Source organism: Protopterus annectens, chromosome 12.part0 (genome assembly GCF_019279795.1).
Source record: "Protopterus annectens isolate FY-2018-M chromosome 12.part0, PAN1.0, whole genome shotgun sequence".
Classification (NCBI taxonomy): domain Eukaryota; kingdom Metazoa; phylum Chordata; order Ceratodontiformes; family Protopteridae; genus Protopterus; species Protopterus annectens.
This window is the reverse complement of record NC_056746.1, coordinates 624,124,910-624,142,983: the sequence shown is the minus strand read 5'-3', so window position 1 is coordinate 624,142,983 and position 18,074 is coordinate 624,124,910. Positions and strand designations below refer to the sequence as shown.

Below are 18,074 nucleotides of genomic sequence, written 5' to 3'. Positions count from 1 at the left end.
AGAGTGTAAAGACTTCTCATCTTCTCTTTGTTGATGACTTAAAACTGTATAGCTGATCAGATGAGAAACTGAAAGTACAACTGCAAGTTGTCAAAACCTTTTCAGACAATATAAGAATGTCATTTTTCTTGATAAATGTGCAAAAGCAACCTTTAAAGCAGGAAAACTGTACCCCCAAGAAAACATCAGTTTGGGACAAGAATGTGATATAAAAGAACTTGAGCAAGAGGGAGTATATAAATATATGAGAAATGATGAAGGCGTAAGAATAAAACATGAACAAATGTGAATAAAACTTAGTAATGAATACTTTAGAGGACTTAAATTAATCCTGAAAACAGTCTTGAGATCTAGGACAAAATCCAAGCTATAAACCAATTTGCTCTTCCTGTCCTGGCTTACAAGTTTGGAGTGATTGACTGGCTCCAAAATGTGTTGGATCTATTAGATAGGAAAACAAGAAGGATGCTTCATGCTCACCAAATGATTTATAAAAATCAGTGTATACCAAGATTATATAGTACCCATTCTGAAGGAGGGATGGGCCTCCTTGACACATGTATACATCTGCAATTGTGGGACTCCACACATATCTGCTGACCTCACAAGACCCAAATGTAGTGAAAGTTTTGAAACATGAGGAGAATAAATCTAAGATGACTTCCCTGCTTAGTCTAGCAGAAGCAGATCGGCATCAAGCAAGAATGGAAATCAAACCAGAAGTAGATAAATCAAGCAGCAACTGAATGTGCCAAAAAACAAAAAGAATATAAGGTGAGGAACCAGATGAGAAACCAAGAAATGTGGAAAATGCATAAACAGAGTTGTAAATATAGAAAACATCTGGAAGAACTTCATGTTGATCAGGAACGAACACAAGAATGGTTAAGGAAAGGCAAATTCAAACCAAGAGATGAAAGACTAATATTGGCAGGACAAGATAGTGGGCAACGTACATGTTGGTTTACAAAGTCCATTGAACATGTGGGAGAAAAATGTAGGTTTTGTAAAACAGAAATGGAAACAATTGCATACCTCATTGTTGGTTGTGACATACTAATGAAGGACCGTATACTGAAAGGCATAACAATGTGGCAAGACTGTTGCACTGGGGATTGTGCAAACATTATAGTACTGAAGTGGCTGAAAAACAATGGCAATGTGAGCCGCAAACCATCACAGAAATGATGAAGTCTACATTACATGGATCACCCATTAACAACAGTTCAAAAGATGGATGCTACCCAATAAGGGCTCTACATAAGCAGAAAGTTATAATTCAAAGTGGAAGGGATTTTAATGAAATGGGGGGGGGGGATACATGGATGCAAATGTTTAAGGATAACAATAGGAGCCATAAAGAGTATTAGATAGATGCTAGAAAAACAGATATAGTGGCCCATGAAAAGAAGACAAAAGTAGCATTGATCACGGACATCGCCACACCCAGTGACTACAGTGTCTTGTGTACAAAGAGACACAAAATCATAAAATATCAGGATTTGCAGAAGAAACAAGAGCAATGTGGAAGAAAGATACCCAGACAGTTCCAATAGTAGTAGGAGCAATGTGTCTTCTAAAAAAATCTACAATCTTATTTAGATACGTTACCTATATATGTAACTCCATACGAATTGCAGGAGTCATTTCTGGGCACACTGCGGGTGCTGCAAATAGCATTTCTGCCAGACATCAAAGATTGAAACAATACTAATTTCATGAACTTTAATCGTACTTTGACTTAGGAATGGGGTCCATTCCTGTCATAGTATTAGAAATCCAAAGGATTTGGAGAAATTAAAAAAGAGAAGAGTTATAGTTCCAAGAGTAGTAGGAGCAATGGGTCTTATAAAAAATAATCTACAATCACATTTAGATACGTTACCTATACATGTAACTCTGTGTGTATTGCAGAAGGAGTCATTACGGGGCACACTGCATCTGCTGTGAAGAGCACTTCTGGCCAACATCACTGATTGAAACAATAGTAATTTCATGAATATTAATCATACTTTGACTTAGTAATTGGGTCTTTTCCCATCATGGTATTAGAAACTCAAAAGATTAAAAAAAAAGTATTTTACCTGTAAAGGAGCAGAAAACATTCTAACAACTAAAACAAAGCAAGAAAACAAAAAGGGAACATAGAACAGAAGATGTAAAGGAGAAGTTAAAAAAAATAAGATGTTGAAGCCATGGAACACTTGTGAAGTGAAAGATTTAGTGTGGAAAGTGTAACAGAAGTTACATAACGAGTCCCCAAAGAAAAGAGAAACAGGAGGATCAGGAGACATATGAAGAAGAAATATGGACATGAAAAAGAAAAAGAGATTTAATATGGTGCATTATTTATGGAAAGGAGAAAGCAAAACTGATCAATACAAAAGGAGCAGGCACCAAAGATATTTGAAGACAAATACAGACAAAGGCATCTGGACATGGAAAAATTTACAATACAAAAAAAAAAAAAAAAGGAAAAATAGAAAAGAGGATTAATAATGGAGAAGTTAAAGAAATAGAAACTGAGATTATGGATTTACCTGCAAAGTGAAGGATTTAGTGTAGAAAAGCTAACGCTGAAAACACCACAGCAGGATAGAGCAATGGATCCCCAAATAAAGAAAAAAAAAACATGGAGCAAGGAACATCTGATCAGTTGCCACATGAAGATACTCTGGAGCCTTCCACAGGAAACCAGTACAAATGTTCAGATGGAGTTACACAGTAAGGGGAGGAACATGAACCTGTGGCATCTGAGAACCAGTCAATGCTGTGGAGTGATAGGCCAGGAAGAGTTCCCATATGAAAGGGCAACAGATAACACAGGATGAAACTGAAGAGAATGTGGCACAAGAAGATGCTCTGGAACTTTCTATAGAATGCCTACTGGAAATGGAGAGCAAAGAATGTGTCTTCAGTTTAGAAGGAAATAATCTAAGAACATAACAAAAACTCTAAATGGATAGAAGAAAGGAAAAGAAAGAATAAGGAGTTCAAATGTGCATGATATGAAATGGGATGGAGTGACACCCAGAGAGACTGAAACTAAGTTAAGAAAAGCTCCTAATTGGATAACCCCAGGCCCAGATGCAGTACCTAACTTCTGGCTAAACGTATTAGCATCTTTACATGGAGATTTAGCAGTGAGTAAGAACTATTTATATGCACACCCTGAACAGACACCAGCCTGGTTAACAACAGGAAAAATACTCCTACTTAAGAGTGAACCTGCAAGCTATTCTAAAAATTACAGACCAATAACTTGCCTTCCGACTATATATAAGCAATACACTCGAACTGATGCTTGCAGAGTTTATAGTCATTTAGAAGAAAACTAAATCATGACACAACAACAGGGTAATAAAAGAAAGTCATATGGAATGAAGGCTCATTTGCTGTTTAGGTCACAATGGAGAACTGGAAAAAGGGGAAGAATCTAAGTACGACATGGACAAACTACAAAAAAAACATTTGACAGTATCCCACATTTATGGATAAAAGAGTGCTTAAAAAATTATAAAATATACTCTACACTGATCGATTACATTACAGCAACCATGAAACACTGGCAAACCTCTTGGTAGTTAAGCTATGATAAAGGACAAATTATTATTCCAGGGATAAAAATTCAATGGGGATATTCCAGGGTGACTCTCTGTCACCACTGCTCTTTTGTCTTGCCCTTAACTCATTAAGTTCTCTACATAACAGATTAGGTCATGGCTACAATCTGACAAAAAATAAAGTATAAAGACATCTTTTTTTGTAGATGATTTAAAACTGTATAGTTCATCAGATGAGTAACTGAAAGCACAACTACAAGTGATTAAAACTTTTTCAGATGATACAAGAATGTCATTTGGTCTTAATAAATGTGCAAAAGCAACTTTTACAGCAGGAAAGCTGAAGCACCAAGAAAACATCAGTTTGGGATGGGAATGTGATGTAAAAGAACTTGAGCAAGAGGGAGTGCATAAATATTTGGTAATTGATAAAGGATCAACAATAAAACACAAACAAATGAGAATAAAATTCAGTAAGGGGTATCATAGAAAACCTAAATTAAAACTGAAAACAGCATTGACATCTAGGAACAAAGCCCAAGCTGTAAACCAATAACCCTTCCTACTCAAGCTTACAGTTTTGGAGTGACTGGCTGGTTCCAAAAGGTACTTGATAGGTTAGGAAAAGAAGAAGGATGGTTCATGCTTATGTAAAGATTTATAAAATCAGTGCATATGAAGATTATATATTCCCCTTTCTGAAGGAGGTATGGGCCTCCTCAAAACTGATTACATGTATAGAAATGCAAACGTAGTGAAAGTTTTGAAACATGAGGAGAATAAGTCTAAGATGACTTCCCTGCTTAGTTAAGCAGAATATCGGCATCAAGCGGGAATGGGAATCAAACCAGAAGTAGGTAAAAATCAGGCAACAAATGTGGAAAATGCATACAGTTGCAAGAGTAGAAAACAACCTCATGCTGATCAGGATCGAAAACAGGAATGGTTAAGGAGAGGTGAATTTAAACCAAAAGAGGAAAGCTTAATATTGGTGGCCCAAGATAATGGACTACGTACACATTGGTTTACAAAGTCTATTGAACGTGTGGGAGAAACAGACAAATGCAGGTTTTGTAAAACAGAATTGGAAACAGTCATACATCTTGTTGCTGGTTGTGATATACTAATGGCAGAAGGACTGTAAACTGAAAGGCATAATAATGTAGCAAGACTGTTGCACTGGTGATTGTGCAAACACTATAATATTGAGGTAGCTGAAAAACTGTGGAAACATGAGACACAAAGCATCATAGAGAATGATGAAGTTTATATCATATGGGATTATAAAACCAGATATAGTAGTCCATGGAAAGTATCACTGATCACTGAAATTGCTACACCCAGTGAGTATAGTGTCTTACGTATAGAGAGAGACAAATTATAAATACCAGGATTTGCAGGCAGAAACGAGGGCGATGTGGAAGAAGGATACCTAAACAGTTCCAGTAGTAGCAAGAGGAGCAACGGATCTTATAAAAAAATTTACAGTTGTACTTGGATATGTTACCGATACATGTAACTCCATACGAATTGCAGGAGTCATTACTGGGCACATTGCGGGTGCTGTGAAGAGCACTTCTAGCTAACATCAAAGATTGAAACAATATTAATTTCATGGACTTTAATAGTACTTTGACTTAGGAATGGGGTCCATTCCTGTCAAGGTATTAGAAACTAAAAAGACTTCAAGAAATTAAAGAATTATACTCATAAGGGAGCAGAAAGCATCTAAGAACTAAAACAATATGAGAATGGGGAAAGGAGATTTTGCTGATAGGAATGATTGCAAGCAGGGGTACATAGAACAAGCAAAAGGAGGCTGGAATCTACTGGAGAAAACTGATAAAGGAACCAATGTATTGGGAGCAGAAAAACAGAGTGGGTAAGGTAACAGAATGGGATGAGGCCAAGAAGACATTTGGATAGTAGGGTAGAGAATGACTTTCCTAATAGTGACTGATACTAGAGTGTAGGCAAAGATAAAGGGATAGAGGAATCCTAAGTAAAAGACCTTCTCTGGTAGAGTTTTTAGTTGAATCAAGAACAGAAGCTGCTGCTAAAATGGGATAATTAGTAGGGCATATAAAATATTGCATGAGAATTGCAAGAATGAATCAGAGAAGGTTAGAAAAGATTGTGAAGATACGCAATTTACAAGGTAATAATGGGAGGACATACTCATGGCTCCCAAGTAAGCAACAATGTCTAGAAGGTTTAGGATTGTATCTTAGAAGTATTTCCATAGGCATGTTTATACCCCAAGCTGACTCCAAAGAATTTTTCCTCAGGTAGATGGCAATGGTTGGAGGAGTGATTGGTAAGAAATGGGTAACCGGGAATACATGTTTGAGAGAGTAATGAGTTGGCAGATTTTAAAAATTCCATACAGAGCACTCTGTCAGAAATACTGGGTGAGCAAATGGGTGTAAGTAAGGAACTTACTCTTCTGAGCTCAGTCACATGATCTGAAGTGCCTCGATATAATAAGGCCTTGTTATATTGAATGTGGTGGCTGTCAAAAAAGTAATTCCTAGAAAAAGGAAATGAAAGCCTACACCAACTAAAGTTGAATTACTGAGTACTGTAAGAGAGAAAGAGGAACTGTAAGTGGGATCTTTAGAAAAGGAAGTAGACAATTACATAGAAATAGATGGAAACTGTGGGATTGATACATGCAGAATAATGTTCTGGAGGAGGAGTGAGGTTTAGGGGAAGAGTTAAGCAATTAATGTAATGATGGAGTGCTGATCATTATAAATAAGGACATATGTGATGTGTAATGTATTTAAATGGAAACGTTCATATGGTCGGTTTGCTTTTATATACATGCTTGTTTGCTTATGTCTGAAGGGATAATTTAATATAGGTGTTGGAAAAAAGTGAAGCTCCCTGCTGGAATTGCAGTAAGGCTATAATGTGGCACATTTTGCTAAATAGACTATTTTTAAGTGACCGATCAATAATTTTATTAAGAGGAAACAGAAACGTATACACTGCTTAAAAACCGTGCATACTCTTCCCATATTCACAAGCTAACAGGGGTCCATATTAGTGGATGTTTAATTTGTTCACTTTGAGGACTTAATTACTCCTTCTCTTGTGTGTGCAAGAAATGCGTATTACTTATTTAAACAGTTTTTATTTATTCTTTACATTATAAATCAAGAATCACAACTGATATAAGACATAAAAAACATTTAAAATATATAGAATTTACTGTACTTCATGCCTTTTTAGATCACTCTATTTAAGGGAACCTCCAAAGTTTCATCAGGTTTTGAAACACATCCCAACCACAAACGTATTGCATTACCATTAAAAATACAGAGATGATCAGTCTGATAATGTTATTGTGTGCTTTACTACTTTAGCAAAAGAGGTACAATTTGATAAAATGTTCAGTAGTTTAAAATGAAATATTAAGACGGCTGCACTGTTTCAGGAACACTAATTTGAAAACTCTGTATGTGTTCCTGTATATTACGTAAAAAAGCAGAAACATTTCTTTTCCTTGGTTTACGAAGCAATTCATTGACCTTTTTCTTGATGTCTTTTACCACTGCCCTGTCAATTTTAAAGTACCTGCCCACAGTTTCCAGCACTTTGGTATGAAGGTTAGCAGGGATGGCCATTTTTCCTCTAGAGCCATCCCAGTTTACAAGCTGATTCCATTCCATGTACTTTGCTAGAGGAACCAGTTCCTCGAATAAAAGAACTGCAAATCTTTCTGGTCTGCCATGACTCATAGTTAATAGTACTTTTTCTCTGTCTTCTGAGACATTTAAAAGTTCAACGTCGGGCAGTGGTCCAAAACATTTGGCTGTAGGGCCAGCAGCAGTTAAATGCCTACCCAAAGAGAGTGGGGTTGATTCAGCAGTTCTCTCAATTTGTGAATCCATTAAGGTCATAGAATGCAGATCCTGCAGCATATCAGAAGAGCTCAGAAATTCTGTGAAATGCTTTACTGTTTCAAATGAATTTTCTGAAGTCACTCCAGAGCTCATAGACTCCAGTATCTGATCCAGTTCAACCCAGAACCTGTCCATATGAGTACGAAGTAGACCCATTGTCCTTCTAAGTGACTGAACTAACATCTGTTGTTCATTTCCTTCCACAGATACTGGACATTTCTGATCATGAAAAGGGATGAGTGATGTATCCTGACTGCTTGAAGAACCTCGTTCAGTTGGTTTTGGTTTGGTGCACTACAAAATACAATCAAAAAATGACATGAGAAATACAACTCATTCTCATGAATTACTGAATGAATAGTTGAACAACATTAGTAATGCTGTTCATTTAACACATGCATTATTTTGCATCAGTAATAAACAGTGAAATAAATATGAACTGCTGCATGACTTAATCCTGCTATGAGAAATTTAGGACAAAGTCCTGTCTTTGTACAACATTGTCATCAAACATATGGCATCTAGCTCTGTACAAGCCAATGCCCGTTACCAGAAATGATAAAACAGCATCTTTTAGGAGGACTTAGCGGAAAACGTTGAGCTTGTCACATATGCATCTCTCTTTGACGGTGCAAAAGTAAAACTGTTATAAATAAGTAACAAGGGAGCATCATCTGCAATACAGGAATATATAAACTCGTATAACAAAATGGATCACCTGTTTTGCCTAGGTACCTAGAAAATTAAAATCAGATCCAATTAGATGACTCCCTTAACACCTTCAAGGGGTTACTTGAATCTTTTCACTATTTTCACGTGACAATTGTATCATGGATGTTTTAGTCCATCTTCCAATCTGAATTATGCCATTTGTTCTTGCACATCTATTTCTGAAAGATGTTGCTGTGCTCCCTGAATGTCTAAAAATTCCTCTGAAGTACAGTTTCAGTCAAATCCAGTTTTTCTTCCATCCCCAGGAAAACATACAGTAAAAGTAATTTAGTTCCTCTTCTGACTGGCCTGGTGACTTTTAGTTGAATATATCTAAGTGCTTGCAGAAAACTGATTACACAAACTGTATGCATTAGTCTAAACAGGATCTCAGTGAATATCTTAGAATGCACACACAAAAGTGTAACTGTAACTCCAATTAACATCTTGGATAGTTAGGTTAACCTAGTAACAATAATCACTATCATCACAAAGTAATCAATTTTTTATGCCAATTTTCTCCCCGAAGGGTCTTAAACACCAATGAAAACTCTTCCTCATACAGTCCTCTTTTTCTGATGTCCAATTCCTCTCTTTATAAAGCAAATTAATCTTCTTGTGTTTGCCTTCCTTTCCTCCCATACAAAGCTTGGCACATTATAAGTAGTGAAAAACGAATGTTATATGCTTACCATAACGACAGATCTGTGTTGTCTGTCTCCACTGGGTTCAACCTGTGGATTATCGGATCTGACTCAGATCCAACATTGGCTAAATCCTTCAGACTTCCAACTCGTCATGCTCTTCTCCTCCCTTACCCACAACCCCCCCCCCCACACACACACTCTTCAACTGATTTCTCAGATCGAGTCGAGTTTGTTGCAATCTCTAAGGTACCAAGTTCACCAAACAAAAGGAGGATGAGAGCCTCCAAAAATAAGGAAAGGATGACTTTCATTGCTTGGTCATCTCAGATAAGGAAATTCACCATAAATAACCAAGGTGGGGGGCAGGATGCGTGGACGTGGAACCGAAGATTGACAACATGGATCTATCGTTATGGTAAGTAGATAACTTGCATATCCAATGTTGTCTTCTCCATCTGGCTTCACCCTGTTGCACAGAATCTCCAGCTATGTAAAAATCCTTAGGAGGAACTAAGGAAGAATATCCCACAACATGTTGGAGCCAAAATAAGTCCTGGATCTTGACTGAATATCTGTCTTGTAATGGGAAACAAAGGTATGGTAGCCAATCCAAGTAGCCACTGCACAAACGTCATCCAGGGATACTCTGGAAAAGAAAGCAGTAGAAGCAACCATAGCTCTGCTAGATTGACCCTTAGGTTTGCATGGCAGGGTCTTGGCTCTCAAGGTATCTGCAAAGGAGATACAGTCTGATAGCTGCTTGGATAACATCACTTTAGACAAAGCTGTGCCCAAACTAGATTATGAAAAGGAAACAAAAATTGACTTGATTTTCAAAATGCTTTGCTTCATTCCAAATAAAATCTCAAATGTCTATGGACATCCAAACAATGAAATATGAATTCACCTTTGTTTGAGACACTGGAAAAAACACAGGAAGGTGAATAGAACTATTAAGATTATTATCTTAAGTCATTTTAGACTAAAAAAAAAAGTGGAAAGCCAAATAAGGAGAACAGAAGTCAAGCACTTGTAACTCTGAAATCCTCCTTGCCAAAGTAACAGCCACTAAAATAATGTCTATGAGGACAAAAACTTCAAGTCCACGTACTGTAATACATTTTTCCTAGCTGAATGCTTTTGAGATGAAGACAAGATGTACATTACAGCATGGGAAAGCTTGGGATTCCTGGCAATCAAGGAAACTGAAGAACTGTGCATCTGCAGCCAGGCTGCAACCACTGCCAGGCATTTGGTAAATACCTGGCAGGGCTGTGGTGAGGCTGAATAGCATAGCCCTGAATTGGTTGTGATTGGCCCCTAGGCAGAAGCAGAGAAATGTCCTGGAGCTTCCATCTATCTTTATATGATGGCAGGTGTCCTTGAGGTCTATCAAGCATATCTAGTTGTCCTTCTTCAGCATAGGTAGAAAGGACATCACGTGGCCATCTGAAACTTGGTCTGTTTCATGAAGGGATTCAATTTGCTTAAATCTAGAATAGGCTGGAGGTCCTTGTTCTTCTTTGGTACCATAAACAACCTTGAGTAGACCCCAGATCCTCATTGGTCTGGTAGGATCTCTTGGATGATTCGGTTTACCAGCAGCATGTGAATCTCTTATGCTGCCTGAAATCTCTGATGGGGGTGGAATGTCTTGAGAGATTTTTGTAATGAAACATTGGAATTTCTAAAAAGGGAAAAGTATGGCCTCAGGATACAACTCTTAATACCCACACATCTGAAATGACGGCCTTCCAAAACTCTTGGTGAAGAGCCAAATGACCCCCCTCCAACTACCTCCAGAGCAGGACAGTCATTCAGCCCTTCAGGGCAACTGAAAGGGCCTGCTGGAGAAGGAAGGCATACATTGTGGTTCACCCCCTCCCCAACCTTGGAAGGAACCTTCTTAAAGAGCATCCTGAGAAGATTGCTGGAAATTTCTAAAAAAAGAGAGACATTTGTCCCACTTCTGATTCCTTGAAAAGGTTTGCTGAGGAGTAGCAAAACGCACTCCTAGATCGAACTTGCTAGCTCCTAGTTACAGCATCCTTAACCTTTGGCCCAAACAATGAAAAGCCATAAAACTGGACATTAATAAGGCATGCCTTGAAGCAAGTCACAGAGTTACATAACCATATCCAAGAGTGTTGATGCATGGTAATGCCAGAGCCAGCCGCTTAGGACGCTCCATCAGCTGCATTGGAAATTAGCCTTATGGGAATGTTGGTGATCGATTACAGTATATACAGCTGAGTCTAAAGTGTCTTTTGAAGCTCCAGAGACTGCTGTGTCTTTATATTTCAGACACCAGCTCATAGGTTGGTACTAGGCTATCGGCCCTAGGGCCTTATACAAGCCTAGCCATAACAATTCCCTGGCTATTTCTTCCCACACTTACTTCCCTGGACCCCTGTCTAGCAGGGTGACTGACGTGATCCCTAGGGTGAATTTCCTTTCTCCTATCCAATCGCCAAGGTTCCTTTTGAAGAGGGCCACAGCTTGACATGTATGGGCAGTCTATTCCAGAGTCTGGGGAGAATTTTGGTCAGGAACCTATCCTTCCAGCATGTTTTGTTTATTGTGATGACAAGGTTTAGATCCCTGGAGCATGTGGCTCTGAGGGATTGGGATTTGCTTAAGTGTAGCATGTCCAACAGTTCTGGGTTTGACATGGCCTTGTATGTTAAGCAGAGATCACCTCTGAGTAGACGATATGTGACAGAGTACAGCTGGAGTTTTTTAAGGTGGTCAGCATGGGGCATCTGCTTTAGGCCTGTGATTCTTTTAGTGAAGTACTTCTGTGGCCTTTCCAGTTGCTGCAGATGTCTTGAGAGGTACATACCAAACGGGGCACTGTATTCTATAATGGGTTTAATGAGGGATGAGTACAGTGGGACAATGACCTCCTTTTTTCTGGATGAAAAGCCCTTAGTGATGAGGTGTGCCACACAGAAGGATTTCCTGACTGTTGTGGTGATGTGGTTATCAAAGGTGAGACCACTGTCTACCTGTGTCCCCAAGTCTCTTATCACACTTTCGGTGTTTAGTGTACTGCCACCTATGTGGTAATTCACAGGTACATATTTTTCCACAAAGGGGATAACTATACATTTCTTGGCATTGAGCTTGAGCCCATGGCTCTGGCACCAAGCATCTGTTTCTGTAAGGGCCTTTTGTAGAGTATTCACATCATTTGGGGATTCAATAATGGCTCCCTGTTTGCAGTCATCTGCAAACTTTGTTAGCCAGAGTCCCTTAGTGTTGGCCTGTACTTCAGAGAAGTAGATGCCAAACAAGATCGGTCCCAGGACTGAACCCTGAGGTACTCCACTTGTCTGGAGCTGGATTTGGAGTCAGCTACTTTTACAGTGTGGGTTCTGTCAGTAAGCCAGTTGGCAACCCATCGAGTGATGTAGGGATTAATGCCCAGTTTAGTAAGTCTATCTATGATTCCAGGGTGGGGGATGGTGTCAAAGGCCTTGGCGAGGTCCAGATAGGCTGTGTGGACCACCTTACCCTCGTCCACGGATCTGGAGACTGATTTGAAGTCAATCAGGTTCAGGAGAAAACCCAAACTGGGTGGGGTCCAGTGTTTGAAGGTTGCCAATGTCTTTGTTTATAAGTTCCATGATAATACATTCCATGGCCTTGCAGATCAGGCTGATCAGACTGATGGGGCAGTAGTTCGCAGGATCCAAGGTGGATCCCCCCTTGTGGAGTGGGATAACTGTAGCTGTGTGCCACTCAGTGGGCACGAAGCCTGAGGTGAGGCTATTACTAAACAGGACACTTGGGTGAGGCGCCAGCTCATTTTGTAGTTCATGTAGTACACAGCCCGGGATGTCATCTGGTCCCATGGATGCTGTATTCTTAGCTTTGGAGAGTGCGTGTTTTACCTGTGTGGCCATTACCGGAATATGGCAATCTTCAGGTATTGAGATGGGCTGTTTAGGGGGTGAAGTTGGCAGTGAATTGATCTGCCAGGATATTGGCAATATCCTTGGGATCAGTATATTTAATGCCATTCTGTTGTAGCTCAGAGCAGATCTGAGCATTGCCATTTAGATTCTTGACATTGTTATAGAATGCCTTGTGGCTGTCTTTGGAATCTTTGACAATTTTATTTTCGTAACTAGCTTTGGAGGATTTTATGAGGGATCTTAGCTTCTTACTGAGGCTGGTAAGTGAGCTTTTTGCATCCTGGGATTTTCCTCTTTTCTGCAACAGTTTCTTCCTTTTGTTGTAAAGATTATTTATGGCAGGGGACCACCACATTGGCTTCCTTTTTTTGGAGCAGAGCATCTTAGTTCTATTTGGGATGGCACGATTCATGTATGAGTGGATGTGCTCGTACTGTGCCTTAGTGTAGGACTCAGCAGTCGAACTTTCTGTTCCCGTCTGCATGGGTGTCATGAAGTTTGTCACTTCTGACTTGAGTAGCATGAAGTTGGCTTTGGAGAAGTTTTCTATGGAGGTTTCCTTACTGGGTGGTGGGGGTGGGATGTGTATTTTAAGGGTAATTAGCTTATGGTCAGACCTGACCAACGAGGGGGTGACCATAAGTGTGGAGCATCGATTTACCATGTTGGTAATGACCAGGTCTAGGATATTGGAGCCTCTGGTGGAATTATGGATTAGTTGATCCAGGGATCATGTTGGAGTACAGTCAAGTGCAATAAATAATTAAAGTGCTCTAAAAGCAAAAATGGCTGAGGTATACGAGTGCTTTCCTAAGCAATCCAAAGCTCAAGATTGTCTATTTGGGAGATGGACTGAGGAGCTCTCATCTGAGATTCCTTAGCTGCCACCACCACAATCGCATCCCTGGCTGGACCCTTCCTGCAATGTGGTTGGTCCTTAAGGGGAACAAGAATTTTATCAGGCTTCTTGGGAACAGGATCTACCATGTTGTGTTCCTTCCACGCCCTCAGAGACCCTAAGTCTATAAGCATTTCTGGAGGGGTGCCCACCCAAGGCATGTATCGGCCCATGCTGAAGGCCTCCAAAAATACAGATTTTTCTGGAAATGGGGCTTCAGTGGTCCTGCTCCCAAGTTGGTGAAGAAGCTCCAAAACTTCACCAAAAGAGGAATTATCCTGTGGAGACATAGGGGACCTCTCTCATTCCTGGAGGTCAATATCATCTTGAGAGATTTCTCTGGGGAGTCGAGGGGTTTCCTCTTACACTGCCTTTTCCCTGAGACCTCTCACACTGATGACACCAGAGGAGAGAGGGAGGGACAAGGCAGGAAGCTCTGCCATAGGAGCAGATTGGAGACCAACTGGCATAGGTTGTCCAGGAGCAGGTTGATAACTGGTCGCAGGTCCAGATGGGAAAGGAGATGGAACACTGGCTGGTAAAACCCAACCCATCTCCTTAGAGGAGAACATCCTCTCTACAACTTCTAAGGCGGAAGCAGACGCTGACCTCCTGGAACTGAGAGTACCAGTATCACAGGATACTAGAGATGAAACAGAGTCCAGGGGAGCAATGCCTTGCCCCAAAGTCAAGACAGGAGCAGAGCTATCGAATACTTAAGCTACGAGAAGAGGGACAAACCCGAATCAGGGACCATAAATCCCAACCCGGAAACCTCAGCCTTGACACCATGGCTCCAAGGTCTGGACAGCCCTGAACTAGTGTCAATGAGACCAAGGAAGGCTTGGGACTGAAGGTGGCAACACTGAAGGAGGGAACACTGCTGGATGCAACACTGAAGGAGGGAATGCAGCTAGGCCCATGACCTTGGATCCAAAGATGCTAAGGGAGGAAGCCAGACAGATGGAAATGAGAGTCTGGGAACCAGTCCTGCACCCGAATGAATATGGCTTAATTGCAACTGAGCCTGCAAACTTCATCAGCAGTTCCAAGTCAAAAGTTTTCATATTGCCTATCAAACTCTATGACCAGGCAGAAGATGCTACTGATGGGGGCTTGGAGGGTTGTGTAGATGACAAGGGACAACTTGATCAGAGTTGGGGAGACTCAGAACTGGGACAGGGAAGGTGAGGACTGCAGTGACATCTCTGGTGGAGTGGATGGGATGAAGGGGAAGCTGCCTGACCTAAAGGAGACCCTTAACTCGAAATGAGCTAGGAAGACTTGGAGCCAGTGATGGAGCCTTGCTAGTAACCGGCACCAAGGGCAATTGGCTCCAAGAGGTCAGAACTGACACTGCAGCAGAGGCAGCCAGGGCACCCAAAAGTCATGGGAGCCTTCAGGTCTGGTGAGCCTGAAGAAGACTGAAATGGGACAGAAACCAAAGAGGACCTTTTATGATCCCCCTTGGATGTACTGGAGTCCTGATAACAATGCTGGTTGAGCCTAAGTTTTGGGGCCAAGGAAGTAGAAGAAGACAGCAAAGAGTCAGTTTGAATAAGGCTCTTAAGGACCAGCTTAGCCTGTCACTCATTGATTGTCCTGGACCCAAAACCCTCACAAATCTAACATGAAGAGTCCAGATGGGCAACTTCCAAATTATACATACACTTAATGTGTGTGTCCTGTGAAGGTCATTTATGCCTGCAGATGACATGTCCTTTAAAGCCTTTATCCATAACAAAGGCTATCCAACCACCACTATACAATAAGAAAAGAAAAAAAAACAGTCCTACAGTATTCTAAAACTAAGTCCCAGAAAAAGGTCAGGAAACTACATGCAAATAAAGGCAGGAAGCCCAATACACACACTATAAACACACCCTAACAAGGCTACCTAACTACCTACAGAAAAAACACTACACTATGCTATCACAGTAACTAGGGTAAGGGTAAGCACAAAGATCAAGAAAAATTGTACACCAAAGCTATTCAAAAAAGGATATGCAAAAGTGAAGCTGGACAGAGCTGCTAACAGCAATGGTAGCAAACTAGGTCTGAGGGGTCGGTTGAGGAGTTGGGCATTGTGGGTAATGGAGCCAGAGCTTGGCGAGTTGGAAATCTGAAGGATTTGTCAGGCATCAGATCCAATAACCCACACGTTGAAGCTAGACAGAGAAGACAACATCGGATCATCTTATTCCTTACCAGTAACCTTTTAATCCATTACAGAGTTGAGGTGAGCCACAATCTATTCTAGAAACATGGACAAAAGGTAAAATACACCCAGGATAAGATATCAGTTCATCATAGGGCACCATTTATTCATTGGTGCAAAAACATTGGTCAATTTACGCAAAGAGTGGCGAGAGAAATTGGACGAGGTACATGTGGGGGAGAAGGGCAGGTTAGTAGCTGTTTTGATGCAATGTTAAAGAATGGTGTGAAAATAGGAGAAAGACTAGAATGGGGTATGGGAGTCAGGAACAGAAGGAGAAGATGTGAGACATGGAGAGGTATTCATGTAAAAATCTGTACTGGAGCATGTAATGGAAGGTGCTTGGCTCTTGTGTGGTCTTTCTGGTGACAAAGTTTATCACGGCCCCTAAGCCCTTTTCATATAGTGGTGGTCAATGAGAATATATACATGTGTACCCAGGGGATAAATGTAGGCTATTTTGCCAAGAATAAGAAGAGACAAACTCACATCAATAAAGAAGTTATAATGGCAATTTCATGGATATGTAGAAATTGTTTTAGTTGTGGGGATGTAAAGTGAGATGTGTTACTTTTCCATGTTGAGGGGATTGAAAATGCTCTCTCTCTCTCTCTCTGCTAAAAAGCTGCTATTTTTGGTGCTGCTTATGATACTCACTAAATATTTTTCTTTAAATCTACTAAAGAGGATTTAAAACAAGTTGCTCTCCATGTATGTGACTTACACCAGTGTAAGCCTGCCCCAATTCTGAAAGACTTGCTCTCTGTGTTAAGTCCTATCTATACACAGACGTATACTGGGGCCATATTCTAAAAGATCTGTTCTCAGTACTTAGGTGTAATATACCCGAGTAAGTCACTTACACTGAGAACAAATCTTTTGGAATTTTTTTGGAATCAGGCCTATAATGTTTGCAAAGTAATCAAAGTTCAACTATGCGAGACAAAAAGTCTGAGCAGATCTAGTTCTGGCTGACCTGCAAGTGAAGTGTGTATTGACGGGTTTATAAAAGAGGAGCAGAGTACAGAAAAAAAACCACTATATTCTGCAAGAATCACGATGACTATTCCCTAATCACCAAGAATATACTGGAGCCTGGTACAAGACAAAACACACATGCAAGTGGTTAGAAATGTGCAGGAGTACGTGAAATTTAGGGAAGTGTTTAGAATTTTGGATGTTAAGGTTACATTTTTTCATATTGTAGAGATCTAGATTTCTGGTTAGTAAATCGGTATGGCAGTTATTGTTTGGGCCAGGGTTTATGTTTTTGATTGCACTTATTCATACCAAAATGTAAATACTTTTTAATATATCCAGCTATATCCAGAACACATTTACTCCCCACCTTGTTAAATGCCTCCCCTATTTTCACCAACCTAAAAAAACTGACTTAGCTAAAATTGAGGCTTGCTACAATAAAATAGCCAAGTTTGCTACAAACTCACCACAGTGAACATACCACTGCTCTGCCTTGCAACAACTAAAATGGTTAGAACTACCCAACCACGTCACATTCACCCACATTACCACTCACAAGCTGTTTTATTACCCAGACAAAACCCCTGCACTACAGAACCTGTTTCAACCATACTCTTGCACCTGTATCCCTCATTCTTCCAACAAATCTCTTCTGCACATCTCCAAAAGCAGCAACAATGCTGGAGACTCCCTATATTTCAACTATACTTCCAAACTCTGGAATGCCATCCCCCAACACATCACAACTACAGTTAACCCAACCCATTTCAAGAAGCTACTTGGGGATCACCTCACTAACAAATGGTACTGATCCTGTTCCATCCCAGGCTATGACAATTTTTCCCAACAAACCCCACTCAATTACTTCTACCAAATATCACCTCTACACTTATCTAAACATGCTACTGTTCCAGCTCTCAAACATTCAGTCTATACACCCTCACTCTCACATGAATGTAAATCCAAACGTTTCTACAGTTTACTTGTAACCCTGTACTATTGTACCATCTGAAACTGAGTATTCTGATGGGACATGCCTTCTGAGACTGAGTTTCAACAGGGTATTTACATGAAATTACAAAGGCATATATACTTTTTCTCAGTATGTACTCAAAACTAATAGCGTATTCTGCTGGAGCTTAAAGTTAAATAAAATAAAATAAATAAATAACGTTGCTTTACCTAATTTGACTTGTACTGTTGTACCCTGCTTATCTAATCGCAA

At 40.2% G+C, this 18,074-nt stretch overlaps 1 protein-coding gene across 5 annotated transcripts in view; it reads right to left on the bottom strand.

Annotated features, from left to right (window-relative positions):
- KNOP1 (lysine rich nucleolar protein 1) overlaps positions 1 to 18,074 on the bottom strand; it is a 473,956-nt gene that overhangs the window by 132,964 nt on the left and 322,918 nt on the right. For 4 of the 5 annotated variants that reach the window (XM_044089747.1, XM_044089745.1, XM_044089744.1 and 1 more), the window contains one exon: positions 6,906 to 7,768. The exons of the other annotated variant lie outside the window; for it this stretch is intronic. In XM_044089747.1, the coding sequence (XP_043945682.1) occupies positions 6,983 to 7,768 (786 nt within the window). In that variant the 3' untranslated portion in view covers positions 6,906 to 6,982. Of the gene's footprint in view, positions 1 to 6,905; positions 7,769 to 18,074 lie in introns of those variants that run through there. 5 annotated transcript variants of the gene reach the window in all.